The 20427-nt window shown below is 41.4% G+C and overlaps 1 protein-coding gene across 5 annotated transcripts in view; it reads right to left on the bottom strand.

Annotated features, from left to right (window-relative positions):
• qkia (QKI, KH domain containing, RNA binding a) overlaps window positions 1-20427 on the bottom strand; it is an 82336-nt gene that overhangs the window by 39750 nt on the left and 22159 nt on the right. For all 5 annotated transcript variants that reach the window (XM_085144048.1, XM_085144049.1, XM_085144051.1 and 2 more), the window contains exon 2: window positions 9438-9580. In XM_085144048.1, the coding sequence (XP_085000174.1) occupies window positions 9438-9580 (143 nt within the window). The remainder of the gene's footprint in view (window positions 1-9437; window positions 9581-20427) is intronic.

The following is a 20427-nucleotide window of genomic DNA, read 5'->3' as shown; positions in this document are numbered from 1 at the left end:
GAAGCAAACTATTCGTCTCTTGGGCTGTCGCAATGAGCTGTGACACCACAGCATTAAATTCTTAAAACGCAGTCACATCTGCTTACGCACGCCACCGCACCAGTGCCTCTGCAAAATCCAAAAGGCTATCAGAGGAGTCACATTTAATTACAGAGGGATTACAAATTTAATGTGATGTTGCCAGTATTTCCCCTAAACAACATAAATGCTACTGAGGACAATCGAAAACTCCGGGCCTTTTGTTTTTCTAGTCCCTGTCGGTGGGTTTTGCCTGCATCCCTGGCCTGTCTCTAACAGGAAAGACACACCCTGTGACTGGAGTCTCCCACAGACGATCCTGGCGTGCTGCTACACAGGCTGCAAGCGTGCTTTTCTCTGTCACAAGGCAACTGTCTGTTTGGTTAACTCGAATGCAGGAAACTGGCACAGGGGCTACATTTGTGTGTGTGTGCCAGCTGAAGGATGTAAGGACACCTGTCCTCGGAGGTCAGCCACCAACGAGGTATGGTGGCCTGCTTCTGACTTGTACGTAAACACACACATGCATGCACAGCCTCGAGAAGCACAGAAGAGAGAGCTGTCTATCTGCATCACAGCTCCCGCTGCAGATGAGGGTGAACCCTGAATACTGTGGTACTCCTACACATACCACACAAACACACCGTTTCTAACCCACTAAACTCAAGCTACAGTGATGTGTGTTACACTCTGCTAACAACAGTGGTGACATATTTGAAAAATGCTTGCTATCAAATTAGCAAATACAAGGTTAAAGAGAAAGAAAAAAATCTAAAGGTATACGTAGATTTCTGTGCAGATATGACATGTGACAGCTCCCATTGGCCTTAAAACCTACAATATAACCCATCAGTCCCAAAACTGACAGCTTTAGTCACCGTGAATATATTAAATACATATAGTAGATGAATTACACAGCAAGCTTGAATCATCGGATTATAGAAGGGGGTAGGAGAATATCTGATTAAAACTCTGAGGTGGCAACTAGTCGAACCACTCGCCTTTTTACGGCAGAGGTGTACAATGTGAACATGATTATGCTGTGTTTGTCGGAGAGCAGTGACACGAAGGAGGAAAGCAGGAAGAAATAAAGAAAGGAAAAAGTTAGAGATGATGCCACATCTTGTTTTACCACTACTTGGGAAATGATTATGAGTAAGAAAGGCCAGCACCGGCACATTCTCACATTTTTCACACTGTGCAGGTAGACAAGCTAACTACTCAACTCCATCTGACGGGTCCTTGCAGATAAAAGAAGTGTGCGGACTGTTATGGCCCCAGGCCCTCTTGCGGTGGTGCTGTCTCTATTGTGTTGCAGGGGTTCCTGTGTACAGCTGAGTAAGACTGGTGGAAAAGCAGAAAACCCAGCGAGCACTCTGCACAGCTATTTAAACGCCACGTGCCTCGTCTGGCTTTGTCTCACATGTCCATATATTGCTTGCACACTTCACATTTCTTCCTGTAAGTTTCAAAAATATATATATTTGTTAAGCTGGCAGTACACCTCAGTTTTTTGCAGTGACGTGACTACGCGATCATTTCAACAAAGCAGCCACTCATCATAGTTAAACTTGAAATTTGATTTGAAATGTAACACTGCTGTAAAGAGTGAAGCCACATTTACTCAGTGATAGAATAAAGCTCAGCATTTTAATTGTAGTGGATGGCTCGCTTTGCTCCCTGGTCTGCAGTGAGGGTTTGACACTCTTTTCATGGATGTTGATATGCTTTTACAAAAAAGCGACCTCCATTTTCAGCCACTGGAATGTAGAGACAATGAACAGCCAAGCGGGTGAGTTATCAGAAGGGTACAGGGCCATCGACTCTGCCAGGAACTACACTCAGTACAGCCAGACAGGGGAGAAGGACGGATACCGTGCCCTGACTGCCAAATGCACTATCCAGTCTTCACCCGGGCCTGCTAAACTATCAAGCTAGCTTTCATTTTCTGTCTTCCTGCTGTTAAATCAACTCTGTGCTTCTGCAGACTTAAAAAACATCTGGGAGCTATCATTTTTCTTGTCTGGACTTCCAGAGCTTTATTATTGATTATTGTCAACAGATCTATGATTTTCCTCACTAAAAAGAAAAAGGAGGGGGTTTGGGCTCGATTATTTACAGTAGTAGAAAATTGCAATGGAACCCTTAGATGACAAAGTCTTCTCTTCAGTTCTTGAGTTCAGTGTCACGTTATCTGAGTTTTCTCAAAGTCCCCCCCACCCCAAAAAAAACCTAAACTACAAAATACAAATACAAACATATACAGTATTCACACATAGCTCATGTGTAAACACAAAGACATACAGATGCGCACACATTCATACTCACAAAGCCCCCTCCAGGACAAAAGCTTACACTGACATTAAAGGGCCTTTGTTTAGTCCCAGTTATCGCTACTCCACAGGCGGGTTATGCTGTGTGCATCTACGTCTCTGTCACTGTGTGTTTGTGAGCATGTGTGACACAATGTATGGGGTGAACTCTTGCAGACACCCTCGGCATACAGAGCTGCACGGGTTTGTGTGCACGGGCATTCTGGTTTTGTGTGAACTACTGAGAAAAAACAGCAGTTCCACCAACAATGCTCACAGAAGCAGAACAATTGTGCCTTTGACGGCGTTTGTTTGTGGTGGTGGGGAGACAGGAAATGAGATCATGCTGAGGGTTCTGACTGTGTGCGTGGAAGGCTTATCGAAGAGCCGGGCCAGGCCAGGAGCAGAATACCAATCACTTATTAACCAGCCTTGCTGGGCTTATGGAAATGAGGAATAGTTCATTCAGTGCAATGCATCATGGAAAGGAGGAACCTGGTTACACCAGGCACCATCATCTCTCCCCATCTTTTCACTTACTTTATTCTAAACCTCCCTCAAAGTCTGCAAGCATTATTGCGAAACAATGATACCCACCATTTATTGCAAAAGTCCCATTTCCTCCAACCCAAGATACATTTTGTCTCATTTCTCCAACGTAACAGTTTATGGAGGCTTTACAGAGGTTACCAGCCTGCTTAGTTGGTAAAATGCATCCCTTTTGTTTCCATATCCTCCCTTCTGTATCCATTCATAGCTTCTGGAAACTCTGCGGGCTTCCTTTTCCTCTTTGTCCAAGTAAACAGGACCTTGGCGTTTCCTTTGCTTATCTGTGACCCCCACCCGTGTAGTGGACAGGTCTTTCATTTAATCACAGACAACCTCCCTGCTTTTAGTCACTCATTTATCTTTATCTCTAGTGCTGCATCACTGAAATAATCCATCATATTTACCTTCACACTACTGCCTGATCCCTACCCCTGCCAATAAACACTATAGAAGGAATATGAAATGGAGCAGACGGGTGTATAAACTACTGAAACCTACATACCTGATGTTCGGGAGGGACAGGGGACACAAGGCCATAGGCTGATGAAGGAGTAAAAATTAGACTTAGATTCCAGTGGTGACATTTACGCCTCAAAGCCCTACAGACTTCAAAGCTCTCTATTCAGCACACCCAGCATTTAGTGCCTAATCCATAGCTCCTTTGATAATTCTGTTTGGGTTTATTTCGGGGTTGCAGGCAGGGTGCAAATACAGACGAGTGAGGACGGAGAGATGGAAAGCATAAAGATTGATATTGGCTCAAAGTTTGGAAGATGTGAGTAAAGAAAGCAGGGAGCAAAGTTTGTAACCCTTTAGATAAACAAGAAGCTGGGATAAAAAATAAACAAGTAGAAACATGCTCAGTTACATTCAGCCTCACCCCTATGGTTAAACGTTGCATAATCACAGTGAATCAATAGAAGACTGAGAAAGATGTGGATTACTGTTATTCGTGTGATGCTAGCTTTCTCAGGAAAACTTTATCCCGGTTAGTTACATCTCACCAATATCCATTCAGTTTAACAGAATTATGCAAATTCAGGTAAAGCTGTGAAATCACACTTGCATCAGCTGATTAGCCATCAGCTTCTTTACTCACTTGTACTGATTCATAATATGACAGCCAACCATGTAACTGATAACAGCTAGTCATACACATTCATAGCCTGATCTGCTTCTAGCAACACCCTGTGATGCAACAACTTCCTGTTAAGTTTTCGGTAATGTTGATGTTGATATCCAGCATTTATCCTGGCGTATTAGATCTCCCAGCAGTGTCTCTCATTATGAGCTATTTCCAATAAATTGTTGATTCCTTCAGGAGATTCTCTTTCAAAAAAAAATTTATAAAACAAATAATGTTGGTACTGACACAGATATCAAATTAGTATAGTCGATATTTACATCCAAGATTTTTGCTCAGCAGTAAAATCCTGGTACTTACACAGCACTCTTCAAGCATTAAAAGTGATTTTCTCCCACACATTGATACAGTGCTTTTTTCAGTGCCTTCAAGTGCTTTCCAGTTATCGCACACATGCAAACTGATGGACCATCAGGGGTGACTTGGACACTCTGGGATCGAACCACTGACCTTACGATTGTTAGACAAAACGCTCTATTACCTGAGCCAGAGTCCTGTTTGGACTCTGGCTCTTGCCAGCTGTCTCTGTTTTTTTTGTTTTTTTAAGTCAAAGGCATAGATATTAGTATTTGCTCAAAAATCCTGTATCAGTGTGATCTAGTATATGTATGCAGATAGTGTAGCACTATTGATACAAGCTGACACGACATCCCCAGTGTAGTCTTTGATTCCGGTGTGGGCGACCTCTTCATTTTGTCCTTGATTCTCACTTTTCACCCTCCATATCTGTCAGCTTAATGATGCACAGACGGATGGGCCAAAGCAGCACGTGGCACCATCCACCCAAAGTATGCAAGCACAAGCTGCTGCTACACAAGCTGGCATTAGTGCGGTAACGGAAGCACGTCTAATAGCTTATACTTTTGCTCTTCGTCATTTTAACTGACAACAACAAATAGAGTTCTCGCTGCTTAAATTATTATTGTAATTACCTCCTTATCAAACGGCTAACTGGAAAACCATCCGTTCATCAAATTATCAGCATCATGCATGGCTGGCTAGCTATAGTTATCAAAATCCTCCTCTCTGCCGCTCTACCAGTGTGTCGAGGTGAGGTGCGGGGCGGTACATTTCCAGGACTCGTAATGACTTAAGGGGGTCAGAAGGATATCAGGAGCTGGCATGATAAGTGATGACACCCTCATGGGAGCAAGCTTAATGACTTTCCCTGTGCAGGGACCTGGCTGGTTTGGCCGGGCAATTTTTCCGCAGTGAAAGAGAGAGGGCCAGGACATTCTGTCTGCTCAAACCACCAGAGCCTCTTTCTTTGCTGTTCGCAAATCTGGGTGCCTTGCAGTGAAGCACCATGATCCAACAGAACACACAAACACACTCAGAACTCGAATAGTTAATGGACTTTTTCTCCCTCTCTCTCCCTTTTTTTTTTTTTTTTTTTTTTTTAAATCAACTCATTAATGTATAGAAAATATAGTATCTTTCTTGTGTCTTTTTTTTTCTTATTTGCAAAAAGATTTACAGTTAAAAACCTCATTTGAAGCTTAAATTCTTTGGAACAATGAAAGGCTGGTGATCCCCCCGGTGCTTTCTCCAAATATAAGGAGAGAAAATATTTGCTTCTATTAAGGAGACAAGTTATTTGCAGTTTACGGATCGACAAATTTGCTTTTAGAAACTTTAAAAAATAAGAAAAAATAGAAACTCGCATGGACTTCAAACATCTGCTCCTGTGAGGTTCTTTGGTTTGGAGACAGCTGGTGTGGTGAGAGAGCGGAAATGGGACAGGGGCTTAAAAGGATTTCATTACTGAGGTAAACAACCTTAAGTGCCATGACAACACCCAGAACACTAGACAAACAGAAAAGACCAACAGCAGAGACTTAGCTAGGGTGTCCCTAGCTAGTTTTTTCCCCTTTTTTAAAAAAATAAACAATTTTGGCTGTACAAGTGATCATTTTCATCTTGTGGATGCCCCCGAGCTTGTGACAAGTTCAGACGGTCCTGTTTACCACTTGCTCAACAGCTTACATCCAACTGAGGGTCTCATTTCACAGAGTCAGCACCGCAGAGGTGTCTCCCCCCACCTCTCACGTGTGTTTTCAGTCCTAAGCATTTCTCAACACCAGGTGACCTGCCCACAACCCACCTGGGCATTTAAGAGTTGGCACATACAAATACACTGGGAATAAAGTGGAGACAGACACCATCTTAAAAAGATATGTCACACATCCTATCAGACGCCTCAAGGTCAACGGAAATGACATGCTGAGCTGTCAGTCAGCTGCCTATCAATGTGTATGCGAGCGTGTGCTTGGAAGAGAAGCGGAGCCACAGATAGCATTTAATTGAAGGTTGAAGTTATCAGATAGCCTGCGACTCAGCTGTCAGTCAAGATGCAGTCACCACAGTGACGCTTCGCAGTGTTCTGCACCGCTGACGACATCGGGAAATGGCTGACTTTGAAGAATGGCGAGGGGGTTGGGGAGACAGACGCGCAGGCAGACTGAGTGATGGAGGCGCACGCATACACAAACACATTTACAGACAGATGTGGGGCACACATGCCAGAAGAGGGACACACTTAAGGGAATTAGAGTAGGAGTGTGCTGGCAAGGCAAGTTATTTTGGTAGAATTGACATGCCGCACTGCATCCAGGCACCAGGACAATCTAATTATCTACTGGTGAAACCTGAGCGGGGTAAACATAGGTGATCTGAAAGCCCCAAAGAGAGCGCGTAACCTCAGCCTAAGAATATAGTATGAATAAAGGGAGTTTTTAAATGGAAGTGAAAACTGAGAGGAGAAAAAGTAGATGCCACAGAGTTCCACAGATGGGGAAACGGCATGAATGATGACAAATGTTCCACGGCAGGTGAGTAGATGCCAACAACACAAAACAGGAGACTTGGAACATCATTCTCCGTTTTCTTGGGAGAGCCTAGACTTGTATCAGCAAGCCACACATACATGGATTTTCAGTGGGAGGACTCTGGGAAATCAGACAGAAATGTAAAAAGGATGGTGAAATTCCCCAGTCTAATAATCTTTCATTACACTTTCCTATCCGTTAGAAGTGGGCAGATGGGGATAAAAGGGACATTTTTCCCTTTGCTTCTTTTCTATCCTCTCGTGCTTCCTCCCCCTTTTTCTTAAAAGACTAAAGCGTTCTTCTTTTTATCATCTCTAAAAGCACAAACTGTAGAACCGCTGTCTCTCCGTGTTAAGACAACCATTTTAACTGTTTTATTGGGAAATCAGTTTAACGCGCAGCAACACTTTATCTCCTATTGTCTGCTGCTCAAATAGTCAATGCTAGATTTCATTTCCTCTCTGTCCACTAACTTAAAAATCCTAAACAGCAGCGAGAACAGCAGCGCAATCAAAGGGATGACTACTCTTCAACTTCAACTGGTAGCCTTAAAAAAAATTACATATCTGGCACAAGATTACTATTGGCACCTACACAAATATGATTTGGCAATCATGTAGAGGAAGTTTTGCACATGAACCGTGTTCCAAACAGGAGAGCTAAAATAAATAAATAAATAAAATAAGCATTTAATCTGGACTTGCTGCTGATTTCTCCCAACTGCAGTCATCACATCTAAATTTAACAGTAAGTCTGCCATTGTCCTCTTTCCCTGCTGACAGGCTGAATGGCCATGCTTGAATGTGTTCACCAAATGACAGCAGAAAAAAAATCATTTGAAAAATGTCATATTTTTGTGTCACTGAGTTTCAGTGTTCGTGTGTGCTAATTTGTGTCTGCTAAGGTCATCAGTGAGTCATCTTGACCACCAGGGGGAAGCCTAATTAATTTAGTAGCTTTCCAAACAGCTTATAAACAGAATACAAGAGTTACAGCCCTGCTCTGCTCAAAGCAGTGTAGTAAAGCGAGTGAAGGGTACACAAAGGGTCATTGAGGATGCTGCACTTTTAATAGATTGTGTGTGTGTTATTTCACTAGCATCTCTACAGTCACAGGTGGCACCCACTGCTTCACACATTTTTATTGAACTTCTTCGCTTAAAAAAAATTGTATTCCTGTGCAGCACAAAACCCACAAGCAAAGAACACAGAAACAGTAACTGAAAGCAGGCATCATCTCTAAACAGCATGTCACAGTCGATGATCTCACTAAGACGACCACCATGCACTTAAAGGCAACTGCACATCAGCTATGACCACACATGTCACAATTACATGAATGCAAAACAAGGCAAACACTTAAGGGTCACTTAAACTGGCTGGAAGTCACTTAAGAGCCTGAGCGCAGACACTGGGCCTGGTCTCAGGGTGAGATGAAGCTAAGCTGATCCTAGCCAGTCCCTGGTGCCTTTTATCAATTCTGTCAGGGGGAAATGCAATCCATGCCCGACTGAGCCTTGGCCTGCTCTACGGTGTCTCTTATCCTCGTCACCTCCCTCCATTCATTTCCTTGCTGCCAGCTGCTGGGATTATGAAGAGAAACGCTGCTTCTCAGGACGTGACACAATCATTCATGTGTGCGCCAAAGATTACCATGAGCACATAAATGTGGCCGACTGTGGTAAACGCCTTACACACATGTCCCAAAGCTTTACACACAGACACACATATCACTCTGCTCTGTGCTGCCACCATCCTCCTCATCTCTAGAAACGTCATGGTACCTCCACCATGTGCTGCTTCCCCCCCTGCCCCAACTGTGTGTATCCATTTCTCCATCAGAGTAAAAACCAAGTGGTTACTCCAAAAGATTTTCCTTCCCTTTTACTGAATATTTATGAAATTGCAGTTTACTTTTTCTTGATGCTTCTTTTTTCAATCCCCCGCTTTCTCTCTCAGCACTAATCTGCTGCTGAGTTGGCTCATAAACACCCCAGCATGCTGCGTTTTCCACAGACCGGGACCAAATTAGTGTGCAGTCTGATAAAGTTGTATCAGTAGTACATTAACAACTTGGTGCACACAGCGTAAATCGGGCAGCTAATAAAGTAAAAAGAACAAGTCAAGGACTGCATGTTTATCAACTAAAATATTTTTTAAAAAAAAGAGCAAAAAACTGAAAGGCAAAAGAACAGAACTGAAAGCAGAGTGCATGAGCAGTGAGCAAGTGCTTACAACAGTCATGAGATATGTCCTCAGTGCTGACAGACTGCAGAACTATCAGCAGCTGTCGTTCCCATGATGACACATCACAAAGACACATGGCCTAAGGGAAGAGGACCAACAGTGTGTGTAGAGGTATTTCTGCACAAGGACCAGTGTGTGAAAGAATGTCTTCATCTGTTAACATGAACTTATATGAAAAATAAAATCTAGTTTCTCGATAAGATTAAGATTTCTTCTTTAATACACTTTCCTCTGGCTCCAGTCTAAATATTAATCCAGCAACCATTCAGGCAAATGCTCTGATATTATTGGCAATGTGATGCATCAGCAAAAGTGAGAGATGTGTAACCCTGATACTCACATCTGGGTACTCTTTGACAGGCACAAACAGTTTTTCCTGCAGATGAACGATGGGTCCGACTGGTTCGGGCAGCTCCAGTGGGTGTTTGTCCACAAGGCCATTCACTGTGTCGCTGTACATGTCTTTACGCACTCTGTTGATCTCTGAAAGACAAAAACATGTAAAGTGTGGTAAGCAACTGCATAAAAACAGAGTAGTGACACGTAAAAAGAACGGTGCTAGATATATCACTGTCATATTGATTTTGACTTATGGGGAAAAGCCTAATGTAGCATACAAATCTTTGCCTTGCGTAATGTTTGTCTTTTACAGATAAACAACTGCGTAACTTGGGTAATATTAACATAGCCTTTGAGTATAAAAACGTGTGAGCATTAATGCTTCTTGCTTTCTACAAAAAATGGCATTTTTTTCCTACTACAAACTGCTCTGAGTAGAAACAACAAATCTGTGATTGTGTGCAAGTTAGTCTATGAGCTGGAGACAAAAGTTAAACACTGCACTATTTACAGGTTAAGGCCACAGACTTTCTGTTCTTTCCCCTCAGAGGTTGTTCTCTAACAGAGCAGCCTGTGCAAGAGCCTGAGCAGGAGACCAGATACAGGGGAATCACTAAGGCTTAAGTATATGCCGCCTTTAGATCTGATCCCCCTGTCAGATAAAACTAATGGACCTCTCTCTCTTCCACACGCACATGCTGCCGACTCAGTCATACACATGTTCAAGCACACCCCATTTTTACTCCATGTGTAGCCCGATGCATACAATCAAACCAGTGTGTCTGCAAGTCCTGGTATGTGACAGTGAAACAAGTGTCAGCTGCTGCTGGGCATATTTCTGCTTTCCAAGTTACCCTTAAGAGTGCCGTCATAGAGAATCCAAAAGTGCAAAGACGATGCACTTTGATGTTTGTGCCATAATCGTATGATCTGCGATAACACTGGTATACAAGTTAATGTGACAAAATGTTAAAAAATTAATTGTCATATAACAATATCACTGACATAGTAAGACAGTGTTTACCTTCCCCCAGCGTGCACAACAAGACAAGCTCTTACATGTTTGACAGCAAACCTCTGATGATGATTTAGCACCTAAAAACTAAGCTACTTCAACATCTCCACCATAGCACGCACAGGAAAACACACCATCGAGTACAACCAGGCTAAGAAAGCACGTGAGGGGCACATTCTAGCAGATGGTGATATGTGACCCCAAAGTAAACAAATGAGTCAACCAAGCATTGCTAGAGAACTCAGTGGTTGCACTCCATATGACAAGAAGAGCAAACAGTGAATGGATGTTACTGTAGCAGGTACATGGTTGTAAAGGAGGCCTTTAAGCAATGTTAAAAAGCTCAAACCAAGACACTGACACATTTTTTCCAATAGAGTCACACTTTGAATTAGGCAGTTTGTCATTAATGACAAATACCCTTCATTTACTTGCACTTCTAAATGCTGCTGCCTGCAAGCTGTAAGCAATAAAACATTGTTCAGTAGTTTTGTTTTCTATATTTTCATAAATATCACTATTGTAAGTTTTCCTGAAATACTGTGATATCATTTTGTGGCTATGTCACCCACTCCTAGTATGAAACAGCATGAACTAAATGGTAGAGCTGGCGAGGCCTCGAGGAATCGTGTGTGCAGGGTGGAGTGGGGGCGGCTGCTAGGCACTTTTTCCATCACCCATGAGACCTTCTGGCAGTAGGGAGCTCTATATTAAACTGCAGCAGGGGAACCTGACACTCAACTATAGATGCCCTCAGTAAGGCATGCATGACAGGCGAAGCATAACCCTGCACCTATGCAAAACTGGATAGGTGGGGTGAAACTTGCATCATCAGCTGCTTGTTAAAATTTGCAATTATAACAAAAGACAAAATAGCAGCATTAGAAAGGGCAAAAACGTCCCAACAAATCTCAGCAAAGCAGTTTTCCCTGACGATGTCTCAATTACATTCACAGGCAAGTCTTTCTCTTCCTGTCATCTTAAGCAGATTAATACTTGTTGGAAAGCTTTTACTACACTCACAGTAACGTAATGAGTGGTCAAAAATAAAGTCATCCTTAGCTTACCCGTCAATGTTCCTGTTGGATCACATAACACAAAACTTGGTGCAGGAAGAAAAGAAATTTCCTGCATTTTTATCTAATTTCGTATTATGAACAGCAACCGGTGCTGTGGTTTAAAAGTGCCAACAAAATGTTTTCATTTTTGGACAGTGGAGAAAATATTTCCTCATATATTGACTTTATTTCCTACAAGACACCTAAATACAACATTTTTACTGCTAAACTGAAAAAGAGTGTTATCTCCGGACATGGCAATGAGACTAAAAATTTGTCACCGGTGAGGTCACAGACACTGACCAGCACACAGCTAAAAAACATCTGGTCTGCAGCTGTGTGGACAGCACCTGCAGAAGACATTGGAAGAGTACAAACAGGCAACCAGGAGACTCGGCACAACTCCTTTCCAAACCACATGACCTCAGTACTGTGAGGACCACAGATACTCCCAGCCCTTCCCAAAGATGAATTCATCCTCATGGTATCTTGCACAGAAAACAGATTACATCACTCCTAACCAAAACAGCAGCCAGGCAACGTCTTAGCTTTGGTTTGACACATTATACAGGGAGTAGACCACGACAGAAGGACAAAAAAACAACATACAGGAAACGCAACATAGTTGACGACAAATCAACATGTATTGTGTTTTAAAGAACCCTTGAATCAGAAAAACCTGAACACAAGCAGGTTTAATTTCGTTCCTTCATCTTAAAAATAAGTAATCACCACTAAAGTGCAACTAAAACCAAGTTCTATAAGCCTTCTCAAGACAATGAGTGAAAAAAAGAAGAGTTATTCAACACCAGTAAAAGCAAGTCAATGACAACTAAAGAAGAGCTCTGTAACTTAAATTAAGAGATCACTTCTCTGTATACGAGGACGTAACTGTGCTTGATATGAGTTTCATATTTGGAGTCACGGTTTGGTATGTTTTCTCTACAGCAGAGAAATCATCCACAAAAAAAATCCATTAAGTTTTTAAAACTTTACAAATGCATTCACACGTGCTCGACTGGCAAAAATTCAACTGCAACAATAAAGGCACTCAAAGGCTGTGAACAGTCAATGAAGAGAAACTCGGTTTAGTGTCAAGCATAAAACAAATCAAACAAAAAACACAGTAAAGAAGAATGCAACATAACATAACAACACAACTGAAGTGAATAAATAAACATCTCCTGCTTGTTGCTTCTATTTGACAGATACTGTATCAGCAGAATCCTTTGTATTATTATCCTTATTGTAACTGTATCGTAACCACTCTTGTTATGGGGTAATTCAAGAAAAATACATGTACCATTACACCTATATCTACATTTTTTATTACACTAGGTCTGCATCCAGGAACTATTTCTTTCTTCAAGATAACAAAAGAAAACAAAAGGTGGTATTCATATGTGACAATGCAATCCAACAACCACCAGCAGCCTCCCCACCCCCTTCTTCTAATTCTATTTCCTCTTGCTGAAATGTCACATTAACATAAGGAGGCCGCGCTGGGCCATCAATGGAGACGTGCGGCATTTGACAACCTCTAATTTCTGTGCGCCAACTCTTTTCTGAAGCGCTGCGCTCACCTAAAAATTACCCCCTGCCTCGCACGGCCGACAAAATCATTTGTCTAGCTGTCCACCCCGGCAGAAAAGGCTGATTTTGTAACAAAGCGTGCATGTGGGGATCACTATCTTGGACGGGGGTTGGGAGGGTGTCACCCTCTTGGAAAAGAAAAGAGACGGGGGTAAAAAGACGAGACAATCAAGTGGAGTGAGAAAAGACGTTAGCCGCTAAATGAGAGCTATTTCTTGATAAGTGGTATTAAATGCAAAACCCTACTAATGCCACAGTAAACCCTGCAACTATGGTCACACATCACCCAGCTCAGTGTGTCATCTCCAACCTGACTCAGCTCTTCACACAGACAACTCTGACAGAAAGAGTTGTGTGTTTATTTACCTGTGGGGGTGGCTCCACATAGACACAGGAAGAAAGCATAATATATCTGTTTAGCTTTTTTACTCAGACATCTGTCAAGAAGAAACAAGTATCGACCTTGAAAGCAGGGTGAGGGCACAGCGGAGGGTTTGATGATACAAAGACAGAGAATTATAACCACAGTGCTGAGCAAGCAGAGTGCAGCTGAATTCTTCTAGACTCACGCTGCTCTTTTCTGCCTCAATTTAAGTTTTTTTTAAGAAGCATTTCACTTTATCGTTCTCTTTTGGTTTTGTTTCTCTCAGCTTCTGCCCTTTCTTCTCAATTTTGCGGTGAAAAAAGAAAATGTCACAGACTGAGGCTGCATATCTGTCTGCCCTTTGTCAAGCAAAAGAGACAATTTCTCCTCATCTTCGCCGTGATCTTAGCAATGGTTAGAGACGTGTAACTAAAGGGAAGGGTGTGGGAGTGAGGAAGGGCAGGTGAACTGCTTTTAAAAGGCAGTGGACTGAGAAATATGGGAGAGGAAGTGTCTGTAACATGGGAGCCCAAATTCAGTGAGGTTTGGGGAGTGCATATTAACTGAAATGTTCATTCTTGACCTTGTAAGAAAAAAACTGATCGGGAAAAAAAGAAAAATCTTAAATCAACATCTGCTCAATTATTTTAGCCTACCATCACTGTGTGGCTGTCTCCATTTGGCTTAAATGCACTTTTTTGTACACGGCCTCATCATGTGATAACATCAAACTCTTTGACAAAGTTTGTGAGAAGTTAAAGAAATCACATTTGATTTTGTTTTATTGAAATTTAAGAAGATGCCTGATTTTCAGTGTCCATTTCAAGGGGTCATATTACTAGAACGTACATATTTCAGGGGGTGTTTTTTGCCCCTGACACTTAAACACACCTGGGTAACATGTGGTAAATGTAGAGGTCAGTGGATTTCCTGCTATGTTGGAGAATTTTATAAATTAAACATGTATGTAATGAGGAAATAAATAAAACCCTTTAAAAAAAATCTGATATTGCACAGGTCATTTTTGTTTGGCAGAAAACCTCTTGAGAACCCTGATGTGACTAAGTAATCTGTAGAGACCATAAGGACCATACATATGGTGTTTTTAATCCTAATTTACCCTTAAAATATAAGCCACTTGATGACTCTTGGTTTTATTTACCTATAGATTTAATTTGAATCTAAAGTAACGGCAAAATAAAACATGGTGACATCATGTAACAAAACAAAAACCATACATGTGGTGATTTTTAAAGCCAATTGATCCTCAAGATAATGCCTCGTGATTTTGATCGTCTCAGGCCTCTACATTTAATGAAAATGTAGATGAATTAGGTGAAGCTACATCACAGCATGACAAAAAATCTCATTCTCATATAACAAAACAACAAGCCTTGAAGAGAAAAGGCAGCATCACTGTGCCACCTTTGCTTCTAATTGGTTCTTTAGGAGGAAGTCAGACTAGCACTCCCAAACAGAAGCCATATCCCTGTCAGGGCACAGCACCAAAAAAAAAAAAAAAAAAAGGGGGGGGGGGGATAGACTTGGGAATTATGTGCACACTGAAGCAAAAGATCGAGAGCAAATCCATTATGTGTATCGAGTTATTTAAGTGTCTGTGACACTGTCAGCCAATCACAATTGGCCACTGCAAACTCACAGACATGGACAGAGAAGCTTTTCTTGTATTTACCCAGCCAGATGTTTAAAAACATGATCACACAGGGGCAGCCCATGCTGAACTAGGGCAAACAATTCATGAGCTTGTGATGAGAAAAGGCACACGACGAGAAAGAATAGCCAAGTGAGGTAGGTCAAGTTTGGAAACTGAGGTAATGTATTCAACCACAGCATGAGGAAAAACACAGTGAGTGAAACAGAGAGGAAGGGAGATCAAAATTGGAGCAAAGAGAGAGGAAATAGAAGAGCGAGAGTAAAATTAAAAACAATGGAGAGGTCCAGCAGGAGATCCTGTAATCAGGTTTAAGACAGGTGAACATCACTCAACTAGACCTGCTCCATAAGAGAATGGGAGCAAGTCCATTAAGAGCCCAAAAATAGACACGTTCCATAAATGCTTTGTCCTCACCCTGTAGCTCACAGCAAACCGTCCTCTGACCATGCAGAGCACATCTGTCCCGGTAAGTACTCTGCATGTGTGAGAGACTGTCAAGAGCGGGAGTGAAAGCAAAAGAAATATAATAGTTGAGCAATCAGTGTAATCAGCTTTGCCTAAGGAAAGCTGCTTTAGATGCCTTGTGATGCCTGGCATTAGCCTGATATTATCTGGCACCTGAAGCAGATCGAGTCCAACACCAATTAATCTTCAAGCCAAAATGATCAAATGTTCAACCCTGCAGAGAGACAGAGCCAGTCCTTCCAGTTTAGGATGGTTTAAGATCAAAAACCTGTAGTGTTAAAAAAAAATAATAATCCTCTTCATGCGTGCACGTGCATGAATGCTCAATTCATGTTTTAAACAGAGGAGGGGGGAGTGACTGGGATCTCAGGTAAATATAGACTGAATCCGGCCGCATCCAAAAAACGACAGCAATCAAAGATACACCTAAATGTGGCGGTGCCGAGTGAAACAAGACTCGGGCGAGGAACAAGCCTTTTCACTTAAAAGCTGTGCACTTCAGCAATCACAAAGCCTGGGTACCCGTTGCAAGCGAAAGGATTTGGGCATTTAATGCATTCCTGCCCTTTATTCACGGCACAGACGACTTTATCCAAGACGACACTCCACTTCAACAGTTTAGGGGTTTGGCAGGCCAAGCATATGAAAGACGGGGGTTTCTTTTAAAGCAGAGAGCAGAAGTATAGCGCGCACTGGTGGGGGTGACTGAGCCATGAAAACGTATGCATTTCTGGGTCTTATCGTCAACTCACAGCTGTCTCTCGCTACCCCTCCCTGTTTGTGGAGGGGAGGAAAAAAAGTTTCCCTATGCTTCTGTCTTATTTTTACTTGCATATCTTTGATTTAACAGTAGGCCTACACTGCTAAATCCTTTGATGTTCATGCACAATCTATTCCTGCACTGTTAATGAGTGCTGTCTTATATACATAGTAACCAAAATAAGGTTACATTTTGAAATATAAAATTCTTTACACTGGGGAACAAATGTAATTTAATCATTATTAATTAGTGTATTAATCTTTATTAATCAGTGCCGAATGTTATGTCTGATATATCATTTGTTGCGCATTGATAGTCCCCGTGAATAAGGTAATCACGGGTCACGTGACTTTATGGTTTCCAAGTAAACAGCAGCAACACTGAACAAAGAGGATTTAGATAACTGTGGATCAACATTATTCAAGCCAATTAAGCCAGTATTGTGCCTTTGGAAATGGCTACATCAAACACACCGATCATTTGCGAAAGCTTCACCCGAGTGTGTCTATTAGCAGCGTAGCCGTGTTTCTTGCAATGGTTATGTGGCTATATTGAGCAAAGCACAGTGTTATTTGTCCCCGGCAGACCGCACAAAGATTTGTCTTTTAAGCACAAAATTCACAGGTTGTCTCTTTGCTGACCTGCAGCAACAGCAATACAGAGAGGCAATTTTGCACAATACAATTTTATTGCTGGAAGATATACACTTAGTCTGAGCAACCCAGACAGCTGAAGCACAATATAAACTTTGGCACAGAACATTTCGGGACAGAATGAGGCCAAAGGATTTTGTCACCCATCCCTTACATACGGGTTGCTCCAATAATAGGGGGCTGCTCAACATTCTACAAGGACAGGAGAAATGATATGCAACTGCAGCGACTAACAACTTTTTATTGTACGAGAGTACTGAGAAAAGCTCGGAAGAGTACTCATTAAATTTAAAATTTGTGCCAAGAGGTCTCTGTGAATGCTAATGCATCTCAACTGTCAAATTCTAAGTAGCACTAAAAAAAATACAGTATATCTCAATTTTACTTTACAGCGACTTATCTACACAGTTGCTTAACCCTGACATGTGGATATAAGCGCTGACCCCCACAGGCTGAGGGGGTACTAAAAGGCTCTAGACAGAAATGACGGTGCGGTTTGCAGCCAGAGGGAGAGATTTATGTTGTGTGTCAGGGATTTTCCTGAGGCAGGCTGGGTAGAAAGCTCCAGCGTCAGGTCTTTAAGTAGATAGGCCACTAAATAAACGACTGGCATAACAAGGTTTCTGGATTCTTTCCTGCCTGTGCCTGGTTTAAAAAAAAAGAAAGAAAGAGAGAGAGAGAGAAAAAAAAGAAACACAGAAAACACATTCACATACACACACTTTTACCCATCACTTGGTTAAAGTGCAAGCCACGAGAGAGTGGAGCTACACTTTCAGCCAAATTAGGGATCGACAAACAACGGAAAAAAAAAACCTTACATACAGCAACGGTAACTATTTCTGTCTGCGACATAAACTATAGCTGGGAAACAGCAGCAAACATAAATGCTGTGCGATTGTACACACATGTCTATATCTCAGCCAACTCACTCCCTGAAAGCAGCACGTTCTGCTCTCTGATTATCAATAATGAGCAGAAGCTGCCCGAAAACACACACACACGTAGATAATAACTCACACAACATTTAAGCTATGGGCTCACCAATGCTCTGATATCATGCGCACAAATGCACACATAAGCACATATGATACATATAAAAACAAACATCCAGCCGAACATTAAAACGCCCACACACACACAAGCTAATGAGCCTGTGTGTGTTTATAGGCAAGGCTCCCCTGAGACAGTGAACCCACAGAAATAACACTACACACGGAAGGAGGAGGAAAACTGCCTCGGAGAATATCTGCTGAACAAATACAGCAGGAAACAAGAAGGAAATGGTGCTACATCTTTCCTCTAGCTTGCCTTAATAGCCACTGTTTTATATTTAGTCTGGTGACAAAAAGACAGATTAAAAACAGAGATTAGAGAAACACACAGCTGCTCTACATTACGCTGTTCTCCACAGTCTCACGACTCTTGACTGGTGAATTTATTTTATCATGATGACTGAGAGCAGGGGGAAAACTGAGCTGCAAAGTTGTAGTTTGTAACAAAGGTGAGCCTGTTAATATAACATCATCTACTTTTAATAGCTGAGCATTAGTATTATTACAACAAATGTGTGCATGCTTGAAACAGAAAGCAAAAGATTTATGTGCACAGAAAACCTAATTGGTTGCGAAACTAAACTCAGAAGTCATCAAGTCAAACTAAACTGCACACAAATACGTCAGAACACTGTGACGTCGGGTGTCATGGTTTACCGCCTTCTCTAGTCACCTAAGAAAATATATATGCTCAAAGCGGAGTGTGTAGGTGTCTTCGTGGCAAAAAACCAGCAATCAGTAAAGCCATTAATCATAACCTGTAGCAAATGCTAGGTTTGCTGAGGCTGTCAGAGTGACTGCATGCAGGAAGGGGGAAGAAGTGCCAGGCTGAGTATGACTTTCTGCGGCTGCTGACACCAACAGTGACGGTGTGCTGTAAAAAATGTGTGTCATTGCACATTAGTTTGGTGATTAAATTGCGTAAACAGACAGTGAAGAAGAGGAGAGAGGATCCACAGGAAAGGTGTGGCCAAGGGTGAGGCGATAGAGAAGCAGGAACAGCCTGAAGATCTGCATTTGACTGGCCACAAATTCCTTCTACAGATTGATGACTGTAATGTTTGAAAAAAAATTGTCATATACATAAACAACAAGCTCTACAACAGGTGGTATAATAATGAGAGAAAATAAAGAGAGCCTAAAATCCAGAGAACAGTAAAAAAAAAAAAAAAAAAAAAAAAAAAAAAGCTCTACAAGGGGTTTAAAACTGCACAAGTATACCTAGGATGCTTGCTGTTATTTTAAAAACAAACAAACACTGGGCAGACCCAATAATCATCAGATTTAGATTTTTTTCCTGTTTACAGCATTTCGAAGACGAATAAAAAAATTATCCATCTCATTTTTAATAAGCATCATCAATTTAATTTCAGTGACATTTTCTTTTCTTGCAAAGTGCTGTGAACAGTCAAAAAAAAAAAAAAAGCACCACATTAGCAGCGTGCACATAGTCCTGTGCGTGAACTTTGAAAGACTCGGGTTGTCTAACAAATCAACAAAATGTCTTTACCGTCTCGCAGCAGCAAACAGCCCTTGTAAAACAAAAGAGGCCATTTGATTAGAGTGACTGCTGTCACTTGATAACTCCCATCAGCAGTGAAAGCTGAACAGGTGCAGATACCCCTGAAAAAGTTAAGACAAATATCCTTTTGTGATCTCACAGCTGGCACCTTTTGTTTTAGTACATATCTCAAATAAAAAAAGAACAGGATTATTACTAAAAGGTGATTACTAAAGCTATTAAGCTGCAAAGACATTCAAGGTTAATGCAACGTGCCTTTGGGATGGTCTGGAAGCAAAAAATGTAAAAAAAAATAAATAAATAAATAAAATAAAAAAAATAAGACAAGCAGAATATTTATTTGCTATCTTTTGCCATTCCACAACATTTTCTTTTTAAAACATGCCATATTTGTTTACATATGGCACTACATTTTAAAACAAAGTACCAATTTTATGGTAAAAAGAGGAATATGTCTCCAAAACTCCTGTCCTCACATCAGGGACCGCCTTTCATCCGCACCAAAATGACATTTTCAGTTGTGTTACATGCAAACAAGGTGTCCAAAGAACAAAGTCATATGACAAATATAACAACAACTGGGATAGAATCAGAATGTCTTTACTGTCATTGTCACAGGTACAACGAAATTAAAAATGGTCCCCGATCAGTGCATCATCCCTAACAATATCAAAATATAAATAAAACAATAAAATTCAATAAAATCAATAAATAAAATACTTAGAGTGCTAATAAGAATAGTATTAGCAAACATTCACATACATTCCCACAAACATGCTTCAGTCAGCGCATAGATTAATACAAGAGTGGCGTGATGGACATTTTTTTGTA

The sequence above is a fragment of the Neolamprologus multifasciatus genome, chromosome 19 (assembly GCF_963576455.1).
Source record: "Neolamprologus multifasciatus chromosome 19, fNeoMul1.2, whole genome shotgun sequence".
Classification (NCBI taxonomy): Eukaryota; Metazoa; Chordata; class Actinopteri; order Cichliformes; family Cichlidae; genus Neolamprologus; species Neolamprologus multifasciatus.
The sequence above is the reverse complement of the archived record's forward strand: the minus strand, read 5'-3'. Positions and strand labels throughout refer to the sequence as shown.